We start from the raw sequence: 25,467 nt of genomic DNA, 5'->3' as shown, positions 1-25,467 counted from the left end.
TTAGTTCTAAGCGTTTTTCTTTTTCCATTTAACATTTACAACTAAAGGTTTGATTGATTACAAGTAAGCAAAATTTCTAGTATCTTGACACTTAAGAGATTTTTAATGGAAAAAAAAAACGTTAAGGTCCAAAGAAATACATTAAGTATCTTCCTTCATTATATCGCATCAAATTTAACAGTTAACATCAATGATTAATACAATTTTTTTAATTAGTACTGAATCAAATCTTAACCTTTGGTTTTAAAGCGCAGATTAAAATGGAAAAATAAATAAAAACTGTTTTCTACTCTTTGAGTATGTTGCGTATTAGGAGGATAGGAGGGATCTTGTTTCTTCATGATTGAAACTTCAAAATTTCTACTTGATGTATGGTTTTCTTCCTGACATGATTTCGTGAAATGAAAGTTCAGTGTTTTGACTTTTATACTTATTTGTCCTCTCCTTTTAGAGGCTATCATCTTCGGAAAGACATGGGCTGTGCAGCCTCAAAAGCAGTCACTCCTCCCCCCGTGGTGGAAACAGGTAAGGAGTGTTTCAATTCTTTTGACTTATATGTGAAGCTCGTAGCTTCAAAAGTTAGGAGCAGTCAACTCCCGATTATCCACGGAATTGGGGTGGCACGGTTGCATATAAACAACCTTTACTCAGCTAGGGACCTAGTAATCATTTTGGAACTCCTGATTGGCCAGTCAACGTAAATGTGGGGGACATGTTTTCCCCCATCCAACGTATCGAACAAATTTTGCTCCTCGGAAGTTTTGGATTGTTCGTCAAGTTTCAATGCTTTTAATTCAACCCCTCCTTTCAAATAAGTCGAGAAGACATTTGCGTTCTTCGACTTAATCTTAATTCGAAATGGCACAATAATTAGACAGTACAAAACAAACTATACAGGAGATCGATGACGTTTTCACATGGTAGCCAATCAGCAGTCTAGAAATTTTTACATGGTCTCTAGCAGAGTAAAGGTTGTTTATATGCGGCACGGTTAAAGCAGATAAGCAAATTCGGGGATTGTCCACAAAGTGAGTAAAAAACGATACTAGTGTATGCGATAGCGTTAGAACGATTGATAAAACTCGCTTGCATTTAAACTATAGCTAAAATGATGGGTAATAGTGTGAAAAAAATGTGCGCAAAGCTAAAAAAAGATCGCTCATTAAACAACCAACCGGTTCCAAACAGATTGCTGACATACTCGAATAAATGCGTCAAGCAGATTAAATGAAACAAATCAAACTAAATAACATTAGAAATGCAGGGGGGGGGGAGTTAAACAAGACTGGTCCGGTTATATATCAAATAAAAACAAAAAACCCGACTGCGTATATCTATATATATCTATATATATATAAAAGTCCAATGATTTAGAATGTTAAGTAATACTAAATAAATACACCATTGAAATAGTTTTATAATCGATACACGCACATAAGACAAATCATAAATTCAAAAGCAGAATAGAAGGATCAACAATCGGGGGCCCTTCAAATTTTACGGGGTTCCTTGATTCGTGGAAAAGGAATGGGCCCCGACTGTTGATTTTTCTATTCCGCTTTTGAATTTGTGATTTGTCCTTTGTGTGTATCGATTGTGTAAAACTATTTCAATGGTGTAGTTATTCAGTTGTACTTAATAACATTCTCAACTACTGGGCTTATATATATTTTCTTTTCTTTTTTTTTTAATAGATTTTTTGTTTTTACGCAGTCAGGTTTTTTGAATTATTTTTTATTTTTAACCGCCGACGCACAAAGGAAGGGGTTATAAGTTTGACGTGTCTGTGTAACTATGTATCTGTGTATCTGTATGTCTGTCTGTGAAACTCTAGCACCTAAACGGATGGACCGATTTTGAAAAAAAAAAAAAAAGTTCAAAAGGAGAGTTGATCGATAGTGTTCTTTGCTAGGTTGCATCTTCGGATGACATTAATTAACGAAGATATAATTAAAAACCTCTAAAAGGTTTTTCGCGATTTTTGCAGTGAAAATATAGTTAAAATTTTAAAATTTAATACCAAAATAAAGAGATTTTTTTTCCGCGTCTGATAGAATGTGTTTAGAACATGCATGTTTCATAGAATTCGAATTATAACGTTTTTTTTAAAACAGATTTTAATATCGGCTTAGCCTTTATTCACGCGATTGATAACCGAATTCATTGTTGGCCGACAAGAAAATTAAAAGCACAACTGATTTAAAATTTTTATCTGTTGCCAGTTTACATTTAATGGCAAATAAAATACTTGACATTGATTTTTAATAATATAAAGCTTTTAAAAGGATTTTCAATTTTCCCTGTTGATTCTACAATTGCGATTCAGTCCATCACCGCACTAGAGCTACGTGACTCTAGTACGGTGATGTTCAGTCGGGGTTTTTTAAAATTTTAAATTTTATCGTTGTTTGCTATTAAATAGCAAATAAAATGCTTGACATTGATTTTTAATAATATAAGGCTTTTAAAAGGATTTTCAACTTTCCCTCTTCATTCTACAGTTGCGACTCAGTCGGGGTTTTTGAAAATTTTTAATTTTATCGTTGCTTGTACTTTTTTTACTTAATTTTCATTGATTTAGTTATTACGATTATAAGACGGTAAACTTCGCAATCTTGTGATTTTATTGAGAGAGTTTATATCGTGATTATTAATTATAATATCGTGATTATTATTTATCGTAAGATTATTAAGTAACTTGCGGTGGTCTAAACTACTGATTATTAGTCCCTCTAGGGATCTAACTCGGCTTAAAGCTACATTTGCTTGGCCTTTAGCAAAAATGCGCAAACGTAACTCAACCACAACTATATAAACAGCCTGTATAGCTCATGACGACGCGATTTTTTTAATCGTCGTCAGTCAAATCTTTCTCGCAAAGCTAAAAAAAGCCCGCCAAAAAAGTACACGTTCCGAAACTCAGTCCTCTGAATCACGACAAAAACAAATGCAACATGTTGTAGATAAAAATCGCATTGGTTAGGCTTTTGGTAAACAATGAATTCAGGCAGTGAAAACGGTAAGTGCATTTGTCACACTCTATGTCTCATGTAGGTAGCGTGTGACACAATCCCGAACTGAGAATATGGCCACTGGTTGTTGATATGGTGAGTTTTGAATGCTGTCAAGTGTTAAGTGATACTCCCAAGGTTAAGACAAATCGATTGACGTAAGAATACAGTAGACCCTCGTTTTAAGCGGGTTTATTCAAAACGCGTTTCTTAAAAGACCTCGAAAACTCACTTCTGTAGATACTGCCGTTTATCTGGCCCAAGGCAGTATAGTGAAGCTCTGGTTAGTTGAGCTTTGACCTTGATTATGTTAACCTGTTTTAAGGGAGTTTAGTAAAAAATGGACGTGTTGGCTCGGATTTTAATTGGAATATTTTGAAAAACTACTAAGTAAGTTTCTCAACTCAAAGCTCCAATTACCCCTTCCTTTTTTCCGAAACAGAGGTAAACATTTTCAGAGTCGGAGCTCAACCTCTCAGAGCCTCACAATATAATAATCACAGCTACGTAATAAACTAGAATGCTGTTAGCCACAAAGTTTGCATTTTCGCCGAAGGATACATTTTTCTAATTGAAATGCTTGTTTGGTGACTGTTGCGCTATGTTTAGTAAAACATCGTGTTTCGTCTATTCCTTAGGAGGGGAGGGGGGCAATGGCACAGAAAGTGAAGTTTGAATTTTCAGGGTTGTTTTAAGGGATATTTTTTCATTTTTGGGAAGGCTCTAATGTTGGGAATTATCCGTAGCATTTGAGAAAGGTGTGCCGACGCCCTTTTTTTGGGAGGCGGTGTGGGGGGGGGGGTGATAGGTAACCCTGTATTCAGTGCAATGTTGCTGCAGCGAATTTAAACAACAACAACATTGTTATGTGTTAAAACATATCTAGTTTTAGGAACTTAGTATGTAATGGAAGCATTAATTACAGTTGGAATTTGTATATTAAGCTGCAATTTCTTTTCCTTTGAAAGCATTTGTGAGAAACAATTGTGAAAACATTGAATTTAACATTGGGGAAAATCGAGTTTTGGATTTAACTCCTTTTTTCAGACACAGATATACAATCAGGGCTGCCCCCCACCCCCTAGAGAAATGGCACACGCCCTAGATACCATGAAGACTCCACCCAAGAGTAAAAGCTCACCCCAAGAAAAGAAAAATATCTTTGAAAACCCTTCGTCTAAAAATTTCGTTGGTGCGTCATGACCCCCCCCCCCCTCTTGTGGTGGACACCACTGTTATTATGCAACTTGATCAAGTGTTCAAACTGTTAGGCATACTGCCATGCTAAGCACAAACGTCATATCTGTACTTTTTATCAGAATTGAGTTACTGCCACGAGGTGGCTCTTTATAATATATTGCTCCCCCTGCAAAGAAAGAGACACCCCCCCCCCCAAAATAATAAGCTTTGGAGAAAAAATAAGGTATTACGCAATTTTAGTTTCATGTGATTTAGCCTCAAATATTACAACAGGCTCAGAAACATTATGATGTGATGTTTACTGGTTAGCTTTTGTTGTCTAAATTCATAATGCATTCTTAAAGTTCAAAAATTTCCCTTCTAAATTATGAAATTTGAATGATTTCTCACTATTGATTATTGTATCGTTTTTACGCCATCACGCACCTGTTATGTAAGCTAACTTAGTGCGAGTTTTGTAGCAAGAAATAGCATTAAACTTAGAATTTAAATCAAGTTAGTACGTTTGTCAGGGTACAATATGTTACCAAAATACAATGTTTCTTGCACAATTGGTGAGTGAAAATGTTCTTTAAAAAAATCCTAAAAAGTGCACGATAAATGATAAAAAATGTAGTTTTTATGTTTTTTTGAATTTGAAATATTTTATGTGCTTTTTTTTTCTTTGTTTTGTGTGATAACATGCCTTTTTCAACGATGAACTTTTAGAAACTTTTCTATTGTTGTTCGCTTCTTTTTTGCGTTCTTTTATTATTCTAATCATGCTTTAAGCTTTGTTTTTTAACAAGAAATTGCTCTCTATTCAACCGAGCTTCTTTGTTTTCGCCTTCTGCGATGATTAATGGTCGTCCCTGGCACTTCGCCATTGTAAGTTTATTTATTTTATACAATTGAGGTATTTAATTATGCACATCGTATTTAACTGCATTTATAAGAGAAATATACATTAACTGCGCGCATATTTAACGTGATTTGTTGCATGAGATTTTCAATTTTTTATTTAAGATCTATGTTATTATTTACAACCTTTGATAATTATATCATCGCTTGGGTTTTGTTTCGGACAGTAAATCTCATTTAGATACAGTAAACTCTCGATTAACCGCGGCCGGCTTCTTCGCGGTCTTTCACACTAAAAAAAAAAAAAAAAATTCAGCGATGATAAAATGAGAATGATAAATGCACAAATGATTTAATAAGTGCAAAATCTATTTTTAGACATTCCCTATTTTTTTCTCCCTCCTCCCTTCCAATGACATCAACACTTCAAAGGTGACCGAAATCTGACACGTTGAAACTTGATTTTTTGATCAGCTCTCTTATTGATTTTTAGATCTACTGCATTTACTAAAATCTGCACTACTTAGTCGCGTAAACGAGTGTCCGAACTGTTCTCGAAAAAGTTCTCCTTGTCTCCCCTGTCTTTTGGTGCAACTACTAGTTTCATCTGTTGCAGTTAATCTGTTTGCACGCTTTGCTGCCATAGGTGTGTAATCCATTTGCAATAATTAGCGATACTGTTTTAGCTCTTCCATGTATTTTTTACAGGCAGTGCTACAGTTTTAATTAAACAGCCGTGGAAAAAATTATAAGGGCACGTTGAAAAATGAGTGTTATGTATGAAAGTAATTATCAACTGCAAACAAAATCAAACATAATTTACTACTCGTAAACAGGAAACATTAGAAACCTGTTAGTATGAAATTAAATTACAATATAATTGTTAAATCACAATTTAACACAAAAGTATTAGGTGAAACATGGGGGAAAAATATAAGGACATTAACAAATATGTCCCGAAAAAAAATAATATTCTACAAAATCACTTTTTTTTTCAATTACCCTCATTAATCGTCTAGTCGTTGGCTCAGAAAATTCAGTTAAAGTTTATTTAGAAACTAGCGGTACACGCACGACTTTGCCTGTAGTAGAAAATTAAAAGATGATTTGTGATTTGGTTTGCCTGTATATTTACAAATAATGGATGACGAATATCTCGCCAATTTGCTATGTTAATTTGCTCGCCCATGTTACAGTTCCATGTTATGATAATTTGCTAATTTACTCTTCCACGTTATGATAATTTGCTCGGTAAAATGTTCTTAAAATTGGAACAGAAAAAGAGCGAAGTCGAATTTTCAAAAAATCGCTTCGAGGTGCACACTTCCATGCTACAAACTAATTCTGTGCAAATTTCATGAAAATCGGTCGAACGGTCTAGGTGCTATGCGTGTCACAGACATCTCGACAGATATCCAAACATTCAGCTTTATTATTAGTAAAGATGTTTTATACGCCAACTCAATGAATGGCTTCTGTTTGTCTTTATTTGCATATTGTGCCTCATCTTTAGACACTTTTCTAGTTAAAACGCCCCACAGATTCTCTACGGGGTTTAAATAAAGGCTTCTTGAGGGTCAGTCCAGAATTTTCACTGAATTAGTCTCGAACCATGAACTGATGCACAAGAACACATGGCAACCAGCTTTGTCTTGTTGCAACAAATAATCAACACCTGTAATAATGGGTGCTTAAAGTAATACATTCTCAGCTCCCCATCAACTGCAAAACCAGCCCAAAACCATCACAAAACCGCCTCCGAATTGTCGTTTGGAAAGAAAAGGTTTCGTTTCGCAAATAATGGCAGTAATGGTGAAAATCATCTAATCCGCTTGTGGGATGCTTGCCTGCACAATTTTTCATGCCATACGCTTTTGGATTCTTCAAAAAAAGTAACAATTACTGTTTTAGATCTGTTCACCTTCCTTGCAATTTCACGTCCACTCATTCTACATTTTTTGGAATCACTAATTTGTCCCTTTTCACATTAAGAGAGTTGTGTGCTGTTCGGTCTGATGAAGAACGAGAAAAAGAGTGAGCAATTTTACTGCCTAACAGTTTTGAGTTATTGTAAATGATCATATGATATGACTAAATATACAAATTTTTGTTCCCGGTCTCAAAATAAATGTGTGTCCTAATAATTTTTTCCAAGTGGCAAACTGGTAAAACCTTAAAAATTCATACGTTTTAATTATTTTTTGAAAATTTTAAGCAAAGTTTGTTTGAAAATATTTTGTTTCATGTATTCTTATCATGAAAATGTTTGCATACTTTTCCCACCAAGTGGCACCTAGAACTGGCAACTTTTTTCTTGTCCTTATCATTTTTTCCATGGCTGTAGTTATCGGCCGTATACATCGGCCGCTTAATTTTTAATACCGCACGTATTTTCACTGCATCACGTTTTATGCACAATACAATAATTTTTTTTTTTTAGCAAAAGGCAATTTTTATCTTCTTTACCCTTCATTTTAAACCTTTTTTCGCGTTATTCGTGGTACCTGCGCCACTCAATTCCGCAGATAATCGAGAGTATAATAAAGTAGCGGGTTTTCGGAAGTTTGGTTTGCAACTTTTGAAGTGTGTAATAAAATACTCATGTCACACAGGGGTGGCAACAAAGGGGGGTCTTGGAGCAGACGACACCATTGAAATGCTTAGGGGGTATTTTGAGGGTTAGTTTGTCTTTTTTTTTGGGGAGGGGGAGTTCGTTAGCTATGTTGTATTTGGGAGGGGGAGCGCCATCGCTCTCGACGGGGGCGGTGTGAACCCCTGCAGTAAATGTAATGAAAGAGCTAATTCACTCACTTACATTAATTCTGTAAATAAATGAAATAAAAGGGATTTAATGTAGCATTTTCTTTTAAATGAACTAAAAAGTAAAATCATTTCTCCAAGCTTCGAGTAAATTTAAAGTCCAATACAAATTTAGATTGTCTGGAAAATCTGTCTGTATGATTTTTAAAAGCTACCAAAATACTTGTAAGCTTTAAAAAGAAAAACATGGGGTGACTACATAAGTGTAAAGAATAGCTTATAAGTGTGAGAAAACTTACGCATCAGTTGACACCATTTGCAGAGCGATAAAATGGTGAGTTCAATTACAAATGCATCATTCTCTCTGTTGCATGCGCCCCAGGTTTTTCCCTTTAAAGCTTACACGTATTTCGGTATAGCTATTAAAAATTCACAATCACAAACTTTCCAGACAATTTATAAGAAGTTCTGAATCCGTATAGGGCTTTAAATCTGCATGAAGTTTAGAAAAATTCCTTTATACGTTTTAGATATTTTAAAAATATGGTACTTTAAAACATTTTTATTTCATTAATTATTTTAATTAAGACATGAAAAGCATCCCCTCTCCGATTGAACTGACTTTAACTATTTAAATAACTACCGTAGTTTAAATAAGAAATTAAAAATTCACACACACACACACATTTCCAAAATGCACATTCTTTATCATTTTCCTTTACACATATTTTAAATAGTTTGTTTAAAATTTCTTTCTTTTTTAATTTTATTTAATTAATTTCCTTTTATTTAATTAATTTCCTTTTATTTAATTCACTTCCTTTATATGAATAAAGAAAACTTTATATGAATAAAGAAAAAAAATATTTCAAGATGCGGTTTATTTTTTTCTTTTAAATGATGAATCGGAGCAATTTTTTTGTTTGGAATAATTCTTCAACTTAGGAATAATTCTGTGAAATAATCATTTTCTTTTTTTCTCAGTCATCGCTAAAATAACGCATTCATTATTCGTTTTTAATCCTTTTTTAAAAATATAAAGCAATGTTCTTTTAAAAACACAATTTTTTAATTACAACTACTTCTTTTTTAGTCTACTGTTTGTTTTCCAGTTGAAGTTCAAAATGAGAAAAAAATACTAAAATGGATTATTAAAAGCATTAAGGAAGACATAATCCCTAGTAAAGATACAGTTGTTAAAAAATAAAAAAAGTCAAAGAAAGAAATTTGTAATAAAGAAATGAAAGAAAAGTAAAATTAACTCAGTGAATATTAAAAAACTAAAATTTGAAGGTCGAGTTTTGTAACGTTGAAAATTTACGTACATATGTCCTCCTGTCTATCAATCTGTCACTCAAAAAGCTTTTGAGTTGATAATCCGCTTGAGACAAAACATTTCACATCTCATACAAGACACTTCACTCCGATTTTTCATTTTTTGGTTTTAATGTTTTGCAAAAAAAAAAAAAAAAAAAAATCGAAATCAGTAGGCGAATTTGAAGCATATGTAAATCATGATCTAAAAGGCAAATTTATTTTTAATAAACCATTGAAAAGCCTTTAAAAAATTACATAAAGTTACTTAAGTTGATGATTTTTTAAATTTAACCAGATTCAAAATAGGAATTATTTTGTTGTAATTCATCTCTATGATTTGTGTGATTCTCCTACTTTTGTACACCCATCTTTTAGAAAAATTATGCGCTTGAACTTTATTAGAGCATTCCGGTAAAAAAAACCCATTAAAAAAAGCTTTATATAAAAGTCTTTATTACTTCATTTACTACTTTCTTTTACATATCCAGATTCGAAATAGGATATTTTTGTTGTAATTCAACACTATGATTTGTGTGAGTCTTCCACTTCTGTACATCCGTATGTTGGGAAATTGTGTGCTTGAACTTAATCAGTTCTAATGAAAAAAATATTAATGGTTAGAAACTACTGAAGCACATTATACCTAACAGCTTGAGAGAATAAAGTTGATACCGTTTTTATGTTAATTAAAAGGATTTTTTTTTTGGTCATCACTCTTTCGAAAACCAAAAGTTTCAACATTTTCTTTCTTTTTAGTCTTGCCAAGCAATGGAGTATGCTTCTTTTCCCCCTCTCTTAAAAAGCAAAAACTTGCTTCATTTTTCTTAACTTCAATCTCGCTTTCAGATAAATAAGTACGTTCGCAACTTTTATGTCTCAACTGAAACAATTATAATTATATTTTATCTCTTTTTATGTTAAACTTCACTTTTCACTTTCTACCTTGCATTGTTTCTCTCTTGTAAATATTTGCAAAGCAATTTTCGTGTTTAATTTTATTCCAATTAAACATACGAATCACGGTAGAGTATTTGACTGAAAATCCTGGCCAAAACTAGTTTGAAATTTTCACTCTTCTGGAGGCAATACCCCTCTGTGGGTTTGTGCGCTGGACAGTGAAGCTATTCCCCTTACAGATAATTAACTTGGTATATAAGTTGTCTGAAAGGTCAGATGTTGCAACTTGAAGCTCGATTTTAAAAATTTGAATTGAAAAAAAAAAGTAATTTCATCCATGTTTTGGACTTTTGTGTGTTCACGACCGTGAAAACGCTCCAAATTAATGTAGAAAAAACATTTCTCCCTTAAACATTCGGACTCTTTGTTAAGTCATTAGGATTTAATCTTTTATCACTTTTGGAGCATTAGTTTTGCTCATTTTCATTACACGATGTGCACTCTACTGCATTCTAAAACTTCCAGTATTGAAAACCTTTAGGTGTAGGATTTTTTAAACTCCAGAGACGAGCGTTATTGCTGATTGTACATGTGCTGAGCGAAAATTTTAATTTTATTGTTTATTTTTTTTAAAAATCTTGGAGGAGTATTTTTTTTCATTAATATTGGAACTCTCCCCGTATCATCACTAATTTTACCTTCTCCTTAACAACATTTTCTTAATTCTTAGGATTTTCTCTGTTCATTAGGACTTTTCACACTCTCGGAACATTTTTTTTAGTCATTGGGATTCAGAATTCAATCATTATATATATTTTTTCTCTGTTAGTGTTTCCCCCTAAAAATTAAGGTTATTTGTCTTATTAGTTACAAATATTTTCATGTTAATTAGAAATGTTCCTTTAGTACTTAGAATTTCGTCCTGAGTCATTAAAATATTTCTTTGAGATTATACGATCACTCAATACAAAATAACTCTCTATTTATCCTTTTACAATTACTATTTTCTCTCTTTGTTTTGGTTAATACTTTTAGTTGCTGAGATAAAAAAAAAAGGATTTCATTTTGATCATCAGATTCCTCTTTTAGTTATTAGTATTTCTTCAGTAGTCATTAGAACTTTGCATTTAGTCATTTTAATTTATTATAATTAATATTATTACATTTTAAAGTTAGTTTTTAAGATGTTTCACTTACTTATCGCTTCACTAAGGTTTTTCGCCATTATTAATTTATTTTGATTAACATTTGTTTTGGTATTTCATGATAATTTGTTTTGGCTGTTATTGTCCTTTGTTTGAGTAATTTATAATTGAAGGTAGCCCTTTTTCCCAAATATGCTCAGATGTTTTCACTGAATATGGTAGATTCTTTCTTTTCTTTATGTTTTCAATTAAAAAAATATTTTTTAATCCTTATTTGAGGCACTTTGGTCATAAGTGTCCTCAAAGTTCAAGATTAATTTTATGCTTATCGAATGTAGTGGTCCCCCCCCCCCCCGCAAGAGCAATGACGCGATGGCGTAAGTCGGGACCCTCCCCTAAATGAATAAGACAAGTCAAAAATGAAAATGTCCTTTTTTTTCACTTATATTTTTTCTATTCTTATGCATAAGAAAACTCGAATTTGAGTGCATGCAAATTTCATTGAACTCTCCCTCCGGAGTAAAATTCTGAGTATGTATTGATTTCTGCAATATCGCTTCCCAAATACCAAAAAAGCCTTCAATAGCGACAAGCCCGCCCAAAAAAAAAAAAAAAAAAAAACAAAAAAAAACCATAAACAATCCCCAAACATGGTATAGTCTGCGCGATGACTCCCCCCTCCTCCCTGTTGGGCACAATGATCGAATGAAAAAAAAAATCATTTTATTTTTCCCTAAATTGTTGAGACATCATAATATTCATATTTACGAAAAGAAAAAAGTTATTGCTTTCCACAAATATACCGTGTTTTTTTTTCAGAAAGCATAGCAAATTTCCATACTCTGTCGCAAAGCTTATGGTCTTCAAAGGATTAAGCGATCTTTAATCAGTAAAATGAATAATACATAGAAGTTTGTTCTTTCGTTTGATTATTCTTCACTGTGTTGGGCCGGTACCTCATGGTGAAGTAAGTACAATGTGTTGTGTTTTGATTTTGGGGACCTTCGGACTGTAGAATATAGAAGAAATAATAGTTGGAACCATAAATTATCACTTTAAACATTTCATTTATAACACTAAGACACTAATATACATAGAATAATAATTCGCTAATTTCACTCCTTCATCTAAATTTAAAATTAATAGCTTTTAAAGGTAGACATTTCAAAGACTGCTCTCCAAATTTATGTTTCTACGATTCATTAGCAGTTAAGAGATGGGAAAAGGAATTTGGGAGCTGTAATAGTGCGTACCAAGATTTTCGGTCCTTTATCCATTAAGTCATCCAAAGGCACTCGCGGGAGCACGTTTCCATCTTGACTCCGGACTAAACGCCTGGGAGAGATCACAGAATTCGAAAAAAAGCTCTTGTGTACAAAAATCTCTATCTCCTCTCCCATGAAAAATCCCAACTCCCCGTTTCATACCGAGGGATGCGTTCCCTGATCGGGACACATTCTCTGAGGATCATAGTTCAAACATCTGAAGAGCCAGCTTCCAGGAAAACCCTATGTTTTATGGAATATGGAGTGTCGCAAAGTGTCAGATTGGAATTTTGTTATTTCCAAGTCTTCTATTTTATGGGCTCTGAACTATCAGAATTTCAGGAGTTATATCCTGCAGCTGTAACTCGGGGACGGGAAAATGCTTGAAATCTCCGAAAGAAGCTAACCCCTTTTGACCCAATGCGGGCGTCATAGCGAAATCCAAGTGTCGTTTACTCCAAAACAAGCGGTGGGAAACTTTCCCGCCGAAAAGAGCAATTTTGTGAATGTGTTTACTTCTAATTCTCTATTTTATGAGATCCTTTTTCAGGCGTGTGAGGCAAAAGGTCGAAATCGGGCACCACAACTGTGTGACACGATTTTTCTAACATGAAAACTATCACGTGTATTGTGTTACTCACACAATTGTAACCAAAACTGCCAAATGATATGGATGTCTAACACGTCCCGTTTCTTAGTTATAGCCTCTATGACATTTTCCCTCACACTCGCTTATAATGTGGTAAAAATAATTTAATTCCATTTAAATTTCAATATTTAGAAGCATAAAACATCCTATTAGTACAAAATGTAAAAAATAGCATCTGCAACAGCCATTATTTAATAGAATATTTTATTTCAAATAGAATTGCTGCAAGTTTCTGAAAAGACAACATTATTTTTTAAAATTTACCTCTTATTTCGCAAGGGAAAAAAAACGATTTTTCAACAATTACATATGAAACTCGATTTGACGAAAAATTTTGTCAAACTATGTATAAAAATGGCGAAGGTTTTTTGTATTTGAAAAGTACTTTTTCCAAATTGAGTAATGCTAAATTAAAATAAGGCATTTTTCTCGACCCACAAATAAGAACGCTTATAAAGAACAATGACCATGATGAAAATCTCAACCCAAAAAGAACTAGCAGCTTGGTTTTGTCTCTAAAGGAGGCAGGTCGATGATTTTTAGTCAGTCATAAAACTAAAAATGCCAAATTTTTAGTAAAAAACGTTTTACAAAATTTTGAAACGATGGGATGCAGAATTTCTTTGAAAAAAACATTTCTTGCATCCTCACTTCGATTTTTTCCCTCCTAAGCTTGCAATGGTGAGTGATGAGCAAGGTGAACACTTCATCAAGATATTAAACGTATATAGAAGAACGTTATCAAGGAAAATGGAATACAAAAATGCTGGGTTTCTAACTCAGAAGGAAAAGTTAATTTTTCATTATTTTCTCTCATAAGATGTGGCTTATTTTTCTACTCAATGATAAAAAACCTGTACTATTTCTCCTCACAATGTATGTATAAGCGTATATTATAATGATATTTGCATTAAGATTCAAAATATAAGTAGATAAACATGTTTAGACTAGATTCAAAAATTTCAGTTTTTAGCGCTTTATGGAAATTAAATTTGTCATATCTTCAAAATGTTACGTGTTACAATAATTTAGCTGATATATTTATTTTTAGCTGGCCCAACTTAACATAAATCAGCAATTTTTCTCATTATTATAGAAAAAAAGTAAAATTTTGTCACACAGTGTAATTAATCCCGTTTCAGTCTAAGAGTCGACTGTGCCTACTATCGTAATTTATCGCTTCTTTTCAGCGAAAATCTTCGAAATCTTATCATTCACGAAACACTGAAGATGGAATAATCTTGCGTGACAAGCTTTAAGTGTTGCCCATAGCGACTCAAAGTTTTCTAAATTTCCTTCCATTGATAATGAAACGAAAACACACGGTTTTACCTGGAAACCGTTGTTCCAACGTTTCGTTCCGAACAGAAATTTCGATAATGAATTAGTTCTTCGAAAATGGCATTCCGTCATTTAAGCGGTCAATCACTTCAGCCATTTTGGATCCTTTTATTTTTATCGAGTAACCCACTGAAGAGCTATTTATAATGAATGATCTTACGTTCTTCCATTTTAGTTTTCATCAAGCCGTTGTAGTTTTTTTTTTTTTTTTTTTTGTGTATAAAATGCGTCGTTTTGAATTGTCATTGAAAGCAATTGATAGAAAAATGTTGCAGTGTGTGGTACGATTGAATCACAAGCGAACACATGATTTTATTGTGACTTATATTTTGACTTATATTTTCAAAAAAGAAAAATAAAAGTTAAATTTTTAGATTCGAGAATGTTTCCATAAGATTTCCTGTTGGGGTTGCTCTAATTAAAGTTTTAGGATGGGGAAGATTCTCAGTTTACCGAATGAAACTCCTAATTTTACAGAATGGTAAAAAAAGATCATGCTCTTGCATGATACACCTACATGAAATGAAAGGAGACTAAAGGCATCGTTTCAAAAAAAAAAAAAGAAAGAAAGAAAAAAGGGATGTTGCAATACTGTCTCCATGAATCGTCAGTCACAATTTGTAAAATAGAGAAACTTTTTTGGAAATAACAGTGACCTCTTGTGACCTCCCACCTAATTAAGGTCTACTTCCTCCTTAAGAACCCACTTCCCTCAGAAAATAATTTATGCATAAGTTAGGACGAAGGATCGTCAGAGGCTTTTCACTAAAGATGCTTTTGGAGGCTTGTGATCATTTCATGTAGCATCTTCAAGTTGCACCGTGTGTGGTGACTTTTTAACGAGGGCTGCGAAGTCGAAGAGAAAATTATCGACTCTGACTCTTTTGCTCCAAAATCAGTCCTGCTTCGACCCTGACACCACAACTATTGTAGTAATGCGAATTCGGAGGAAAAATGACCGAGTCCGACTCTTAAAAATTCAAAACGTTCCACTTTCGACTCCTTTACCGTGAAATCAGTTCGACTCCGACTCCTGGTGTTGACCATGGAGCAGACATCTGGTGGATAACGTTGTTGCTTCAACCGCCAACACGAAATAGGTTGTTTTTGCTTGGGAAGGACAAAGTCAATATCACCCAATTAAAAAAAAAAATATCATTGCGAGTTTGCTTTGCAAGTCTTTAATCTATAAATCATTGGTGAGGCGATAGTCACCAGTTCTTTCCCAATTGAGGCAGTGAGAAGCAAAGGGATGTAAGTGGAGTGTTAAAAGTTTCGTGTAAGTCGAGTATGAAGTTCAGATCCCAACTAAGCTTTCATTAAAAAAAAAAAAAAAAAAAATCTGAATCATGATGTACAGCAGCACTAGGGTAGTTCAAAAAAACTTTTTTTCAGCTAGAGTTCAGGACCCCCCCCCCCCCTCCCTATTTTTTTAGACTTACTAATAGTATTATGCTGTAAAAGTTTTAGCTTCTCACTCAAATTTTAAGAGGGTGTTCACTGACACCTCAATTTAACATTAGTTGTAACATAGAAAATGTCACAAATTCAGAAACATTAAATTTTCCCAGCTGTTTTTTGTTTTGTAAATTAATTATTTTATTGCAATGTATATGCATATTACTCGCGTATCCTATTATATGTAGCATTGTTTTTTTTCAGTTCAATGATTTTTTTAACCCCCTTCCCCATACTTATGAAGTTTGGAGGATGCGGTTGAGCACCGTCTTTCAGTTGAAATAGGAAGCTAAAAATTTTTCGGTACATTACTATCCACAAGTCTAAAAATATTGAGGGGTGTCCTGTTATCTGGGAGAAACTTTTTTTTACATGTATTTTTGAACCACCCTAAGCTGCACATACTAGGGCTACTAGTACTGTCTCTTTCCCCAAGACAGAGGAGAGGTCCATCTTTCATTTGTACTGGTTATGTGCAAATTTTTAATTATGTCACTTACATCCCTTTGCTTCTCACTACCTCAATTGTAGTCCTAAACACTAATATTTAAAATACAGATTCCAAATAATTTTTCTTTACAAATAAGTATACGACACTAAAATAGTGATAGCTAGCTTAACATCACACCGTCAGTGAAAGAAAATTCTTAAGTAAACATTTAAGAAATCTCTAAAAAGTGTAGTTACTTTAAAAGCGAACCTTTCTTAAAGAAAGTTTTATTATTTGCAGTAGAAAGGTTTCATTTTAGTTTCTTAGGAAAGAAATGAAGTACGACTGGTTTAATCTTTAAATGGATTTCGAATTTCTTATGCATGAAGCTTTATTAGAGCACTCTGGGCTGAAATTGTGTTGTGAGAAATTGAAAAGAATGTTACTTAAAGACGTAAATTTGCATAATTGTAATGGGAATGAGTGTTGTATTTGCTTCACTAAAATTTGTATTCATTTATTTTGTATAAAATCGTTATTTGAACATACAAGCAGTTTTGGTCAAAGCAGTGGGCAATTCATTTCCAGAAAGCATTAGGAAGGGGGTGGGGGTAATAAACGCTGTCGCCATTTTCTGTGCAGAAGAAACATTGATACGCAGTGCCTTTGCTTTATATATATACCTAGCTGATACCCCGCTACTTCTGAAATAGTGTCTTGGACATGGTGGGGGGAGGCCTTGTTACTGCCGCTAAGCATGGAAGCTAGCTCCTTCCCGCCCTTGCCTCTTTCACTCTCTTTTTCTCTTTGATATCAGATCCTTTTCAATCGAAATTGGTAGCCTGTCTATATACCTTTGACCGTTGAATTTAATAAAAACATTCAATGTGAGAATAAATAAATTTTAAGGATGTAAATTAGTCAGCGGCGTGCACAGAAATTTTGGGGCCCACTACAAATGACTTTTACGGGCCTCCATTCATATTGGTTACCCCTGCGTCCCTACTTATATTTCATCCCTCATTTAAAAAATCTCGAGCCCGTTTCAGGCTCGGGCCCGGGCCAGCAGGTGTCCCTTCTCCTCCCCCCCCCCGTGCACGCTCCTATAAATACTTGTGGGAATATTTAAAATTTGGAGATGTATATACATGTGCTTGTTTAATTGAACTGCTTATAACTGCTTTTGTAAGATTTCAGAAAGCAAAATATGCATTCCTGAATTATTGTTTCATGTGGACTGACCGAGTTTTCGATATAACACTTGTATAGACTAAGGCACAGTTAGTAATTCTTTCAAGGCATGAAAATACTCCTAGATATTTTTTAGGGGAGTGAAAGTCATTTTGAAGGAGCGAAATATACGTACGAAAAAAGTGAAGACCGTAATAATGATTAACAGAAGAAAACCTAACGTTTTAAGCATGAAATGCGTGTACTATTTTGATTTTTATTATCAGTGTTTTACATTTTGTACTTAGAAAAATTAGCATTCGAATGCAATATTTTAAAGATTCCAACTGTTTCCTCCTCCCCCCCCCCTTTCATTTTCCTTGCTGCAAATTTTGACTTATAGCAAAAAGCATAGAAATACACTTGATGGAATTTTTGATACTTATTTACAACTTTCAATGAATAAAATACGCTTGGCAGTAAAAATATTTCTGTGTATGATCTACTCACAAAAATAAGCTCTTATGTGTACCATGTTCTGTTTTTTTTGCACACCTTTTCGAAATTTGGGTCAAAACAAAAATAATTGTCCAAAAAGTGTACACTAGTAAAACGTTTCAGAATTTTGAAATTACTTCTGTGAATGAAAAAGCGTGATCGATTCCAGTTCTGTTCTGGATTTGAAAAAATGCTTGTAATCATTCTTTCTACAGAGGTTTTATTTCCTAATTAGGGTAATGCACCAGTCACAGACATGCTTAAGACATTGCTCTCAGGTTAACTCAGTTTTCTAAGCCTTTTAATGTATTTAGATTTTTAAAACTATTTTTCTCCCATGCACCTATGTCTCATGCAACGTTCGGCTGCTTATGAATCCTCTGAATTCGTTAATTCTATTTTTATTTGCTCAATTTCGAAAAAAGGTCCTACCCTCAGTAACAGACACCGAAAAATCTGACGATACCCAGTAACAGATGGGATGAGGAAAGGATGAATATTGGACAGAATTCCCCTTTTCTCTTTAAAATGTGCACAAAAGTTCTTTACTTTTAGATCTAAAACCTTATTAAATTCAAATGAGCATGAAACACCAGCAGATCTCGTTGTAGTTGTTCATAACCTTCCACCACTACCTTGTAAATACCAACTTGCTCATTAAATTCACTCTGATAAAACTAGATGGTTGCACCGTATTCATGGGTCGCAGCAACATCAATTTTACCCGCCTAAAATTCTTATTATTTAAATCCAAACTTACGACTTGTCTGTTACTGGAACCTTGTCTGTTGCTGGTGCAGTTACCTACCTTTTTACCTTCTTCTAAGTAACTTTTGTTTTGATTTGAACTTGTAGAATCAATATCTATGTGGACACAGTGATCTGTGTGAATGAACATCAATTGAAGGACTCGGGACAAGAATGTGATACGCTACATGAGTTTTTGTTCCGGTAGGTCAATTTCCAACTTGTGAAAAATTCTACAAATATTTTAAAAAGATATTATACATTCTATATTCTACAATACTAAAACCAAATACGTTTTTCTGACAGTGACCTAATCCATTGTCGTGGTTATTTCAAACATCAAAGCATTTTTTAGAAAAAAAAAAAAACTCATCTTTTCAAAAGTGTGGCTTATCACGTTTTTGCCACGAGCCCTTCAGTTATATAACTCCCTCAAAAATTTAATTTTTTTAATGCAGAAAAATATGTCACCAAACATATCATTGTTTCATTTTCAAAGAAACATTTGATAAAGCATTCCGTTTAGCTCCGTCTTCCATGAATGACTGAAAAAAGTCCACCGACCCGGAATTCACGCCAGCGTAAAAGAATAATGTCCGCCGCACTTCCGCCTACGTCATCTAATAAATAATTACGTGGACGCAGTCGCTCTAGCGCTGCCTCATGCTACCCACGTGGCAAAAGTTTTGCTTTCACGAAAAGATTTCTTTGTCCGTTTGTCACTGGAACTGCGTATGCAAATGGGGGATATAAAAACAAATAATTTGGGGACGGAATCGCTTTTCGGTAGTTTGGATATCAGGGAAATGTTAGCTGCGAAGATAAATTCCGTTTTGTTCCGGGAAATAAAAATTTCTGTTTATGTGTGATAAATTTTCTTTGTTCGTCTGCGAAACAGATTTGTTTGCTTGTTAATGCGTTCTATCAGACTCCCTTTTCTGCGGATCAGACCCGTCATTGGGGGGGGGGGGGGGGGGTCACGAGAGAAAAGCTGTCCTCCTGCCTGTTATTGCGAAATCAATGTTTATGCACACAGATGGGAGTGTTTTTTGTTTTCTTTTTACAAATATGCTTTGAGTTTATACCCTTTGCCTCACCCTCCCTCCTTTGGGAAAAAAAAATAAATGGTTTGCTTTCGGCGCGTTTATAAGACATTTGATTGCTGACTGACAAATTATTTCATTGTCACAAACTGTTCGTCAGCAATGACAGCTTACACCAAGGACACCTCGAACTAAAATTTGTGGGTGGGGTCAAATTCTCATGTTGTCGAATGAAACTTCGAATTTTGCCAAATGATAAAATACGGGTACACGTATATCTGATGAAAAGAGATTTCGGACATTTAAAAGCTACAATATTGCAAAAAGTCTCTGAATTTGTCAAATCGCAGATAAAATTTTAGTACTGTTTTAGCGCTATGTAACAGTAATTCAGGTTACATCCAGGGGCGGACACAAAAGGGGAGGGGACTAGGGAAAATTGAATACTACCCCCCGTCCCACCCCTCATACACTGTTTTATCACAAAATTTTCATGATTTATTTTCTTTTTTTAAGATCCCTTTAGGCCAATGAATCTACCTTAAATACATAAATATTATGCACTAATATACTTTGAATGTGGACGCAAAATATATTAATGCTTCATGCCAATTAAATACTAAACCCAACATAATGTCACCGAGATGCAGATTCTACACAACAAACGGTTTTAATTAGAAACATTGTCTGAATGGTTCTTAAAAAAAAATTGAGATGATATATTGATGCCACATGCCGTTTCCATTAATATCATGGTTTTACCAAGAAACTACCATATGATTTCTTTTATTTTGAATTTTTTATAAGCTGAGAAAGAAATTTATTTTATTGCAAATAGTTTTCTGGATCGAAATGACTCTTTTAGGCACTACTAAACATTTCTTAAAAAATTTTAATTATTTTTTCTATCAAAGAAAAATTAATTCGGACTGCGATATTACGTTCCCTTGAATTCGAAACCAGCGAGTTAAATGTATTCTGCCACTTTGGCCTTTGACTCCAGTACTAATTCTTTAGCAAACAAAAATGTTTTTATTCAAAATATGCTTTGTGTTTTTCGTTCCTTTTAAGTATCAAAATCCAACAAAATAAAAATGCTATAGAGAAATTAATTAATTAATAATAAACAAAAATAGTTAAATTAATTCATCCTTTTTTAGCGGGGGGGGGGGGGGGTTGGCGGGCACCCTGCCCCCCCCCCCTTAAAATTTACTACTGCAGTACTACGGAAAAAGTTTCGTTGTATATGACAAGAAGGACAAAAACAAATTAAATTAAAGGTACCAAAAACAGAACGATCCGTTCAGGACCAAAAACAGGACGAGCACAGGACGAGTGGCTCCCAAAAGTGTTCGTACACCTACGACTTTCAATGAATAAGAACCTATTCATTGGTTAGAATTAATATTTCGGAATAGGTATTTATTTATAAAATCTATGATCAATTTTCAACAAAACTACATGAATTTTTTTTAAAAAATATTAAAACTTAATTTTTTAAAAATCAAAACCAAAAAGTCTTGGAAATTTTATCTCACAAGAGTCTTCGTACACTTTAAAAAATGTCTATATGTTATTGAATAATCTAACTTTTTATTAAGTAATTATTTAGTAGAATATCATGCAGTATCAATAACACCTTTTAAACGTCTGGGAATAGATTTCATTCTTTGTTTTGCGTAATTTCTGAGTAAGTGTTCAACCACACTTCGAGTCTTATTGTTTCTAGCTCTAGTTTCGTTTCAGAGCCGTATTTTCGTAATCTAGCCTCCAGATATCTCTAAATATGTTACATTAAGTTCAAATCTGGAGATTGAAGGGGTATCTTCTAAATTTTAGGCCAATTTTTGAGGCACTAGACGCAAACGTTAAAAACCGTATGCTTCTTATCGTTATCTTGCCAAAGAACAAAGTTGTTTCCGATAACCAAATTTTTGGCTAAGAGTTTAAAATTGGTTTTTAAAATATTTAAATGGAAAGCATGATTTATTATTTCATCAAAAAATTCCAAACTATCAAGTCCTGTTGCTGATATGCACCCTCACACAAGAACATCTTCACCGTCCTGATTAACTGGTCCAACTAAGTTCTTAAGATTAAGTTCCTAATTTTTTCTTCTATTTACAATTATACAACAATTTAACCAAAATTGTAGAATTCATTTTTATTTGTAAGTAAGACGTAATTCCAAAACTTTTTGAGCTTATTTATCATTCATTTTGCGACGAAAAGCGTAAGTTTTTTGTTTTTCGCACGGCTAAGAAAATTTCTGCGGGATGAGGTCCCATCTAATACAGCTAATCAGAGAATTTGGCGAACAATTTTAGGTGAAAACTAAATGTAAAAATTTTTATTTAACTCTGCAGAAATTTTTACAACACTCAAATGTGAACTTTTCAAAAATTTTTTAACTGTAAATCTCCGATCACGCTTTGTCACTTTACGGGTTGACCTTTTCTTACCTTGTTTTCGGTTCGATTCTTTTCTTTAAAGCATTTTACCAAGCACTTTACTATAGAATGGAATAAATTAACTAATTTAGAGACATTTCAAGCCAATTTACCGCTACTGTGCGGAAAAAATTCACATTTCAGATGGTGTTTGTGGTTTTTTTACGAATACCAGTCATTATAAAGTAATAAGCCCTATATTAAGGGATAAATAAACAAAACATTAAAGCCAAATGATTTTTAAGGGTAAACACAATGCAAAAATAACAATAAAAAAACGTATGATAATTTTAATCATGAATTTATTCGAAAATTTTTGAGCGTACGATGACTTTCGTGGCGCATTATTTCTCTGTCTCTTCGTTTTTTGACCCATTTCAAAAAGAAGATCCTTCAATGTTTTGAAAAAAACTACAGGGTTTTACTTAGATTGACATAGCAATGACGTGAAAAAGTATTGGACTTCATATTCAAATTCAGTTTCGCGTTACTTTGGTTTTACTAAAAAAATTTCAAAGTGTACGAACACTTTTGGAAGCGACTGTAGATACCATATTTGGTGCATCGTGGCTCTCGCATCTTCCTTTTCTCTGATCGTTATTTGCTCTCCTTTGCTGCTTATGGAATTTATTTATCATTGTGGTTTCACAAAATATAAAAATCTGAAAAGAGTTGAATGTGATGCATATTCATTGTATTTATCTGCTTAGGGAAAACTACAATGATTTGAAATATTAAGCATCTCATGCTTGAGGCATCATCATGTTTAAGGGAGATTGAACAAATATTAGCATTATTATTAGTAGTATTATCGTTATTATTGTTATTATTATTGTTTTTATTATTTTTATTATTATTATTATTTTGTTATTAATAACATTATCATCATCATCATCATCATCATCATCATCATCATTATTATTATTATTATTATTTTGATAATTTCTTTATTTAAAAACTCCGTTGAAATTCAGTTCATTGTAAACTATTGATGAAGCCAAATTGCGATGAGAACTCCAGTGGTTGGAGGAACCTCCTCTTTTAAAGCTTTGCTCAGAAGCTATTGAAGTCCTATATTTTCAGCGGGTTTATAGAATAAATTAAAAGTAAAAGTCAAGAAGTTAAAAATAATTCAATTAATTAGAAACAAAAGTGAAGAAACATATTAATCAAGTCATCGATGAGAGGAGACATACCTATACCCATTGATATTTTAGTTGGGCACACATTCCCTTCCCACGACAGCTGCAATTAACAATGCAGTGCATATTCCACTGTTCGCATGATCCACTTAACGTTACAACTAGCGGTACTCGCACGGCTTTGCCCATAGTAGAAAATTAAAAGGTCATTTGTTTCGCCTGTATATTTACAAATAATGGATGATGATTTTATCGCTAATTTGCTCGCCCATAGTCGCAGATGGTAGTTTGCTTGTCCACGTTATGGTAATTTGTTCGCCCACGTTATAATAATTTGCTTTGTAAAATATTCTTAAAATTGGCATAGAGAAAGAACAAAATCGAATTTTCGAAAAATCGCTTTAAAATGCTCTTTCCTATGCTACGAACTAATTTTGTGCCAAATTTCATGAACATCAGCCAAATGGTCTAGGCGCTATGCGCGTAATAGACATCCAGACAGAAAGACAGAGATCTGGAGACAGACTTTAAGCTTTATTATAAGTAAAGATAATATTTTACTCATGTTGTAAATTTGAGTGTAATATGCATTCATATAAATTCAGGTGTTTTAAAAGCGCCATCGGAATATAGATGTCTCGGTATGGTGAAAGTATTATTTCAAAAATCGGGAAAATGCGATGAAGTGTGTGTATTACAATGACTATTACTTTTGAATACATAAACAGATTCCAAGGAAGCTTTTAAATATTGTTCACTTATTGCGTAATATGAATTATATATTCATTTACTCAATGTAAAATAATCAAGGAATTCGTTTAATTATTGAAGACTGATGTCATTTTTGTGGACGTGATATCATTTGATACTTAATAGAAATGAATTATTGCATTGATATAAATAAGTCTTGAAATTAGTTGCATTGTTTTTTTTTTCTTTAGTGGAGATTATCTCCTATATTTTTACACGATAATTTATTGCTATTCTAGTACAGTTACTTTATTTTTCGCAGCAAATAACTTGAATCGGACCGAAATCAAATCCACTGTTTTTATGTGAAGTGAATTACGTCATAACCTTTGAAAAGCGTTAAAATTTCCCATTCTGCCTACTTTTTATCTCTGAATCACACTCCCTCTAAAAATACTGCACCTTGCTATTATCTGTTGAATAAATCAAAATCAAAGCCAAATAAAAACCTCCGAGCATTAACGTAATTACTCTTTACAGTCCAATTTAGTGGCAACATCTCGGTCTCTGCTGCCGCGCCACCTGGATTACTACGAATCTTCATTGTAATTCAGGCTGCTAATGACTTTTGGAAATTACTTCACCGAGTCACGTAAAAAGACCAGGAGCGTTGCACTTTCTCCGAATACCAGGATAGTACACTAGGACAAGGTTCTTTTTACTGCAGAACTTGTGTTACGAAGGAGAAATTGAGGTATTTTTGTTCACGTCTGTGATTAATTCGAGTTGACTTCCACCCGCTTCATTTTAGTGCATTAACCGTTCTTTCGAATAAATTTATGAGATGAATAAGGAACCGCCCTCTTTCGTTGAATAGGCAATTTAGGTACATTCTTATCATTCGAAGCCGTTTTGCATAGGCACGTTGCCACGTCAGAATTTAAATCTTTAAATTATAATTAGAATTCGCTCAAATATTCATCGCAAACGATGTAAAGGAGAATGAATTATTGTGAGTGTACTTTAAGCATCGATAAACTTTCACAATGTATAAAACCTATTGTTCAGTATTTCTACGGAATTATGGTACTTTAAGAAAATCTTTTTTTTTTTCAGTCATACTATTTTGCTCTTAAAAATGTTTAAAAACCTTATAATTAGCGTTTTGAACGTTTTAAAAGTGCTGGTCCTAGGGTGCGGCTAGCTTCAGTTATCAGTATTTTATCTTCCTAGACAGAGGGATAATCTAGACCCGGCGGGAAATATCCTTTTCCGCTATAGTTTTCTGAATTTACCAGCATAGTTACGTTCGATTCTAAAATTCAAAATTCCTGTATATTACGTCCAAAATGTTGATATCACAAATTAACTGAAAAGGTTTAATATTGTTTCCAGGTTTTTAATAACTTAATTT

At 33.5% G+C, this 25,467-nt stretch overlaps 1 protein-coding gene across 1 annotated transcript in view; it reads left to right on the top strand.

The window, feature by feature from the left end:
• The first annotated feature begins 473 nt into the window (after window positions 1-473).
• LOC129234351 (uncharacterized) overlaps window positions 474-25,467 on the top strand; it is a 51,842-nt gene continuing 26,848 nt past the window's right edge. The window contains exon 1 of the mRNA XM_054868344.1: window positions 474-525. Within this exon, the coding sequence (XP_054724319.1) occupies window positions 474-525 (52 nt within the window). The remainder of the gene's footprint in view (window positions 526-25,467) is intronic.

Source organism: Uloborus diversus, chromosome 1 (assembly GCF_026930045.1).
Source record: "Uloborus diversus isolate 005 chromosome 1, Udiv.v.3.1, whole genome shotgun sequence".
Lineage (NCBI taxonomy): Eukaryota > Metazoa > Arthropoda > Arachnida > Araneae > Uloboridae > Uloborus > Uloborus diversus.
The sequence above is the reverse complement of the archived record's forward strand: the minus strand, read 5'-3'. Positions and strand labels throughout refer to the sequence as shown.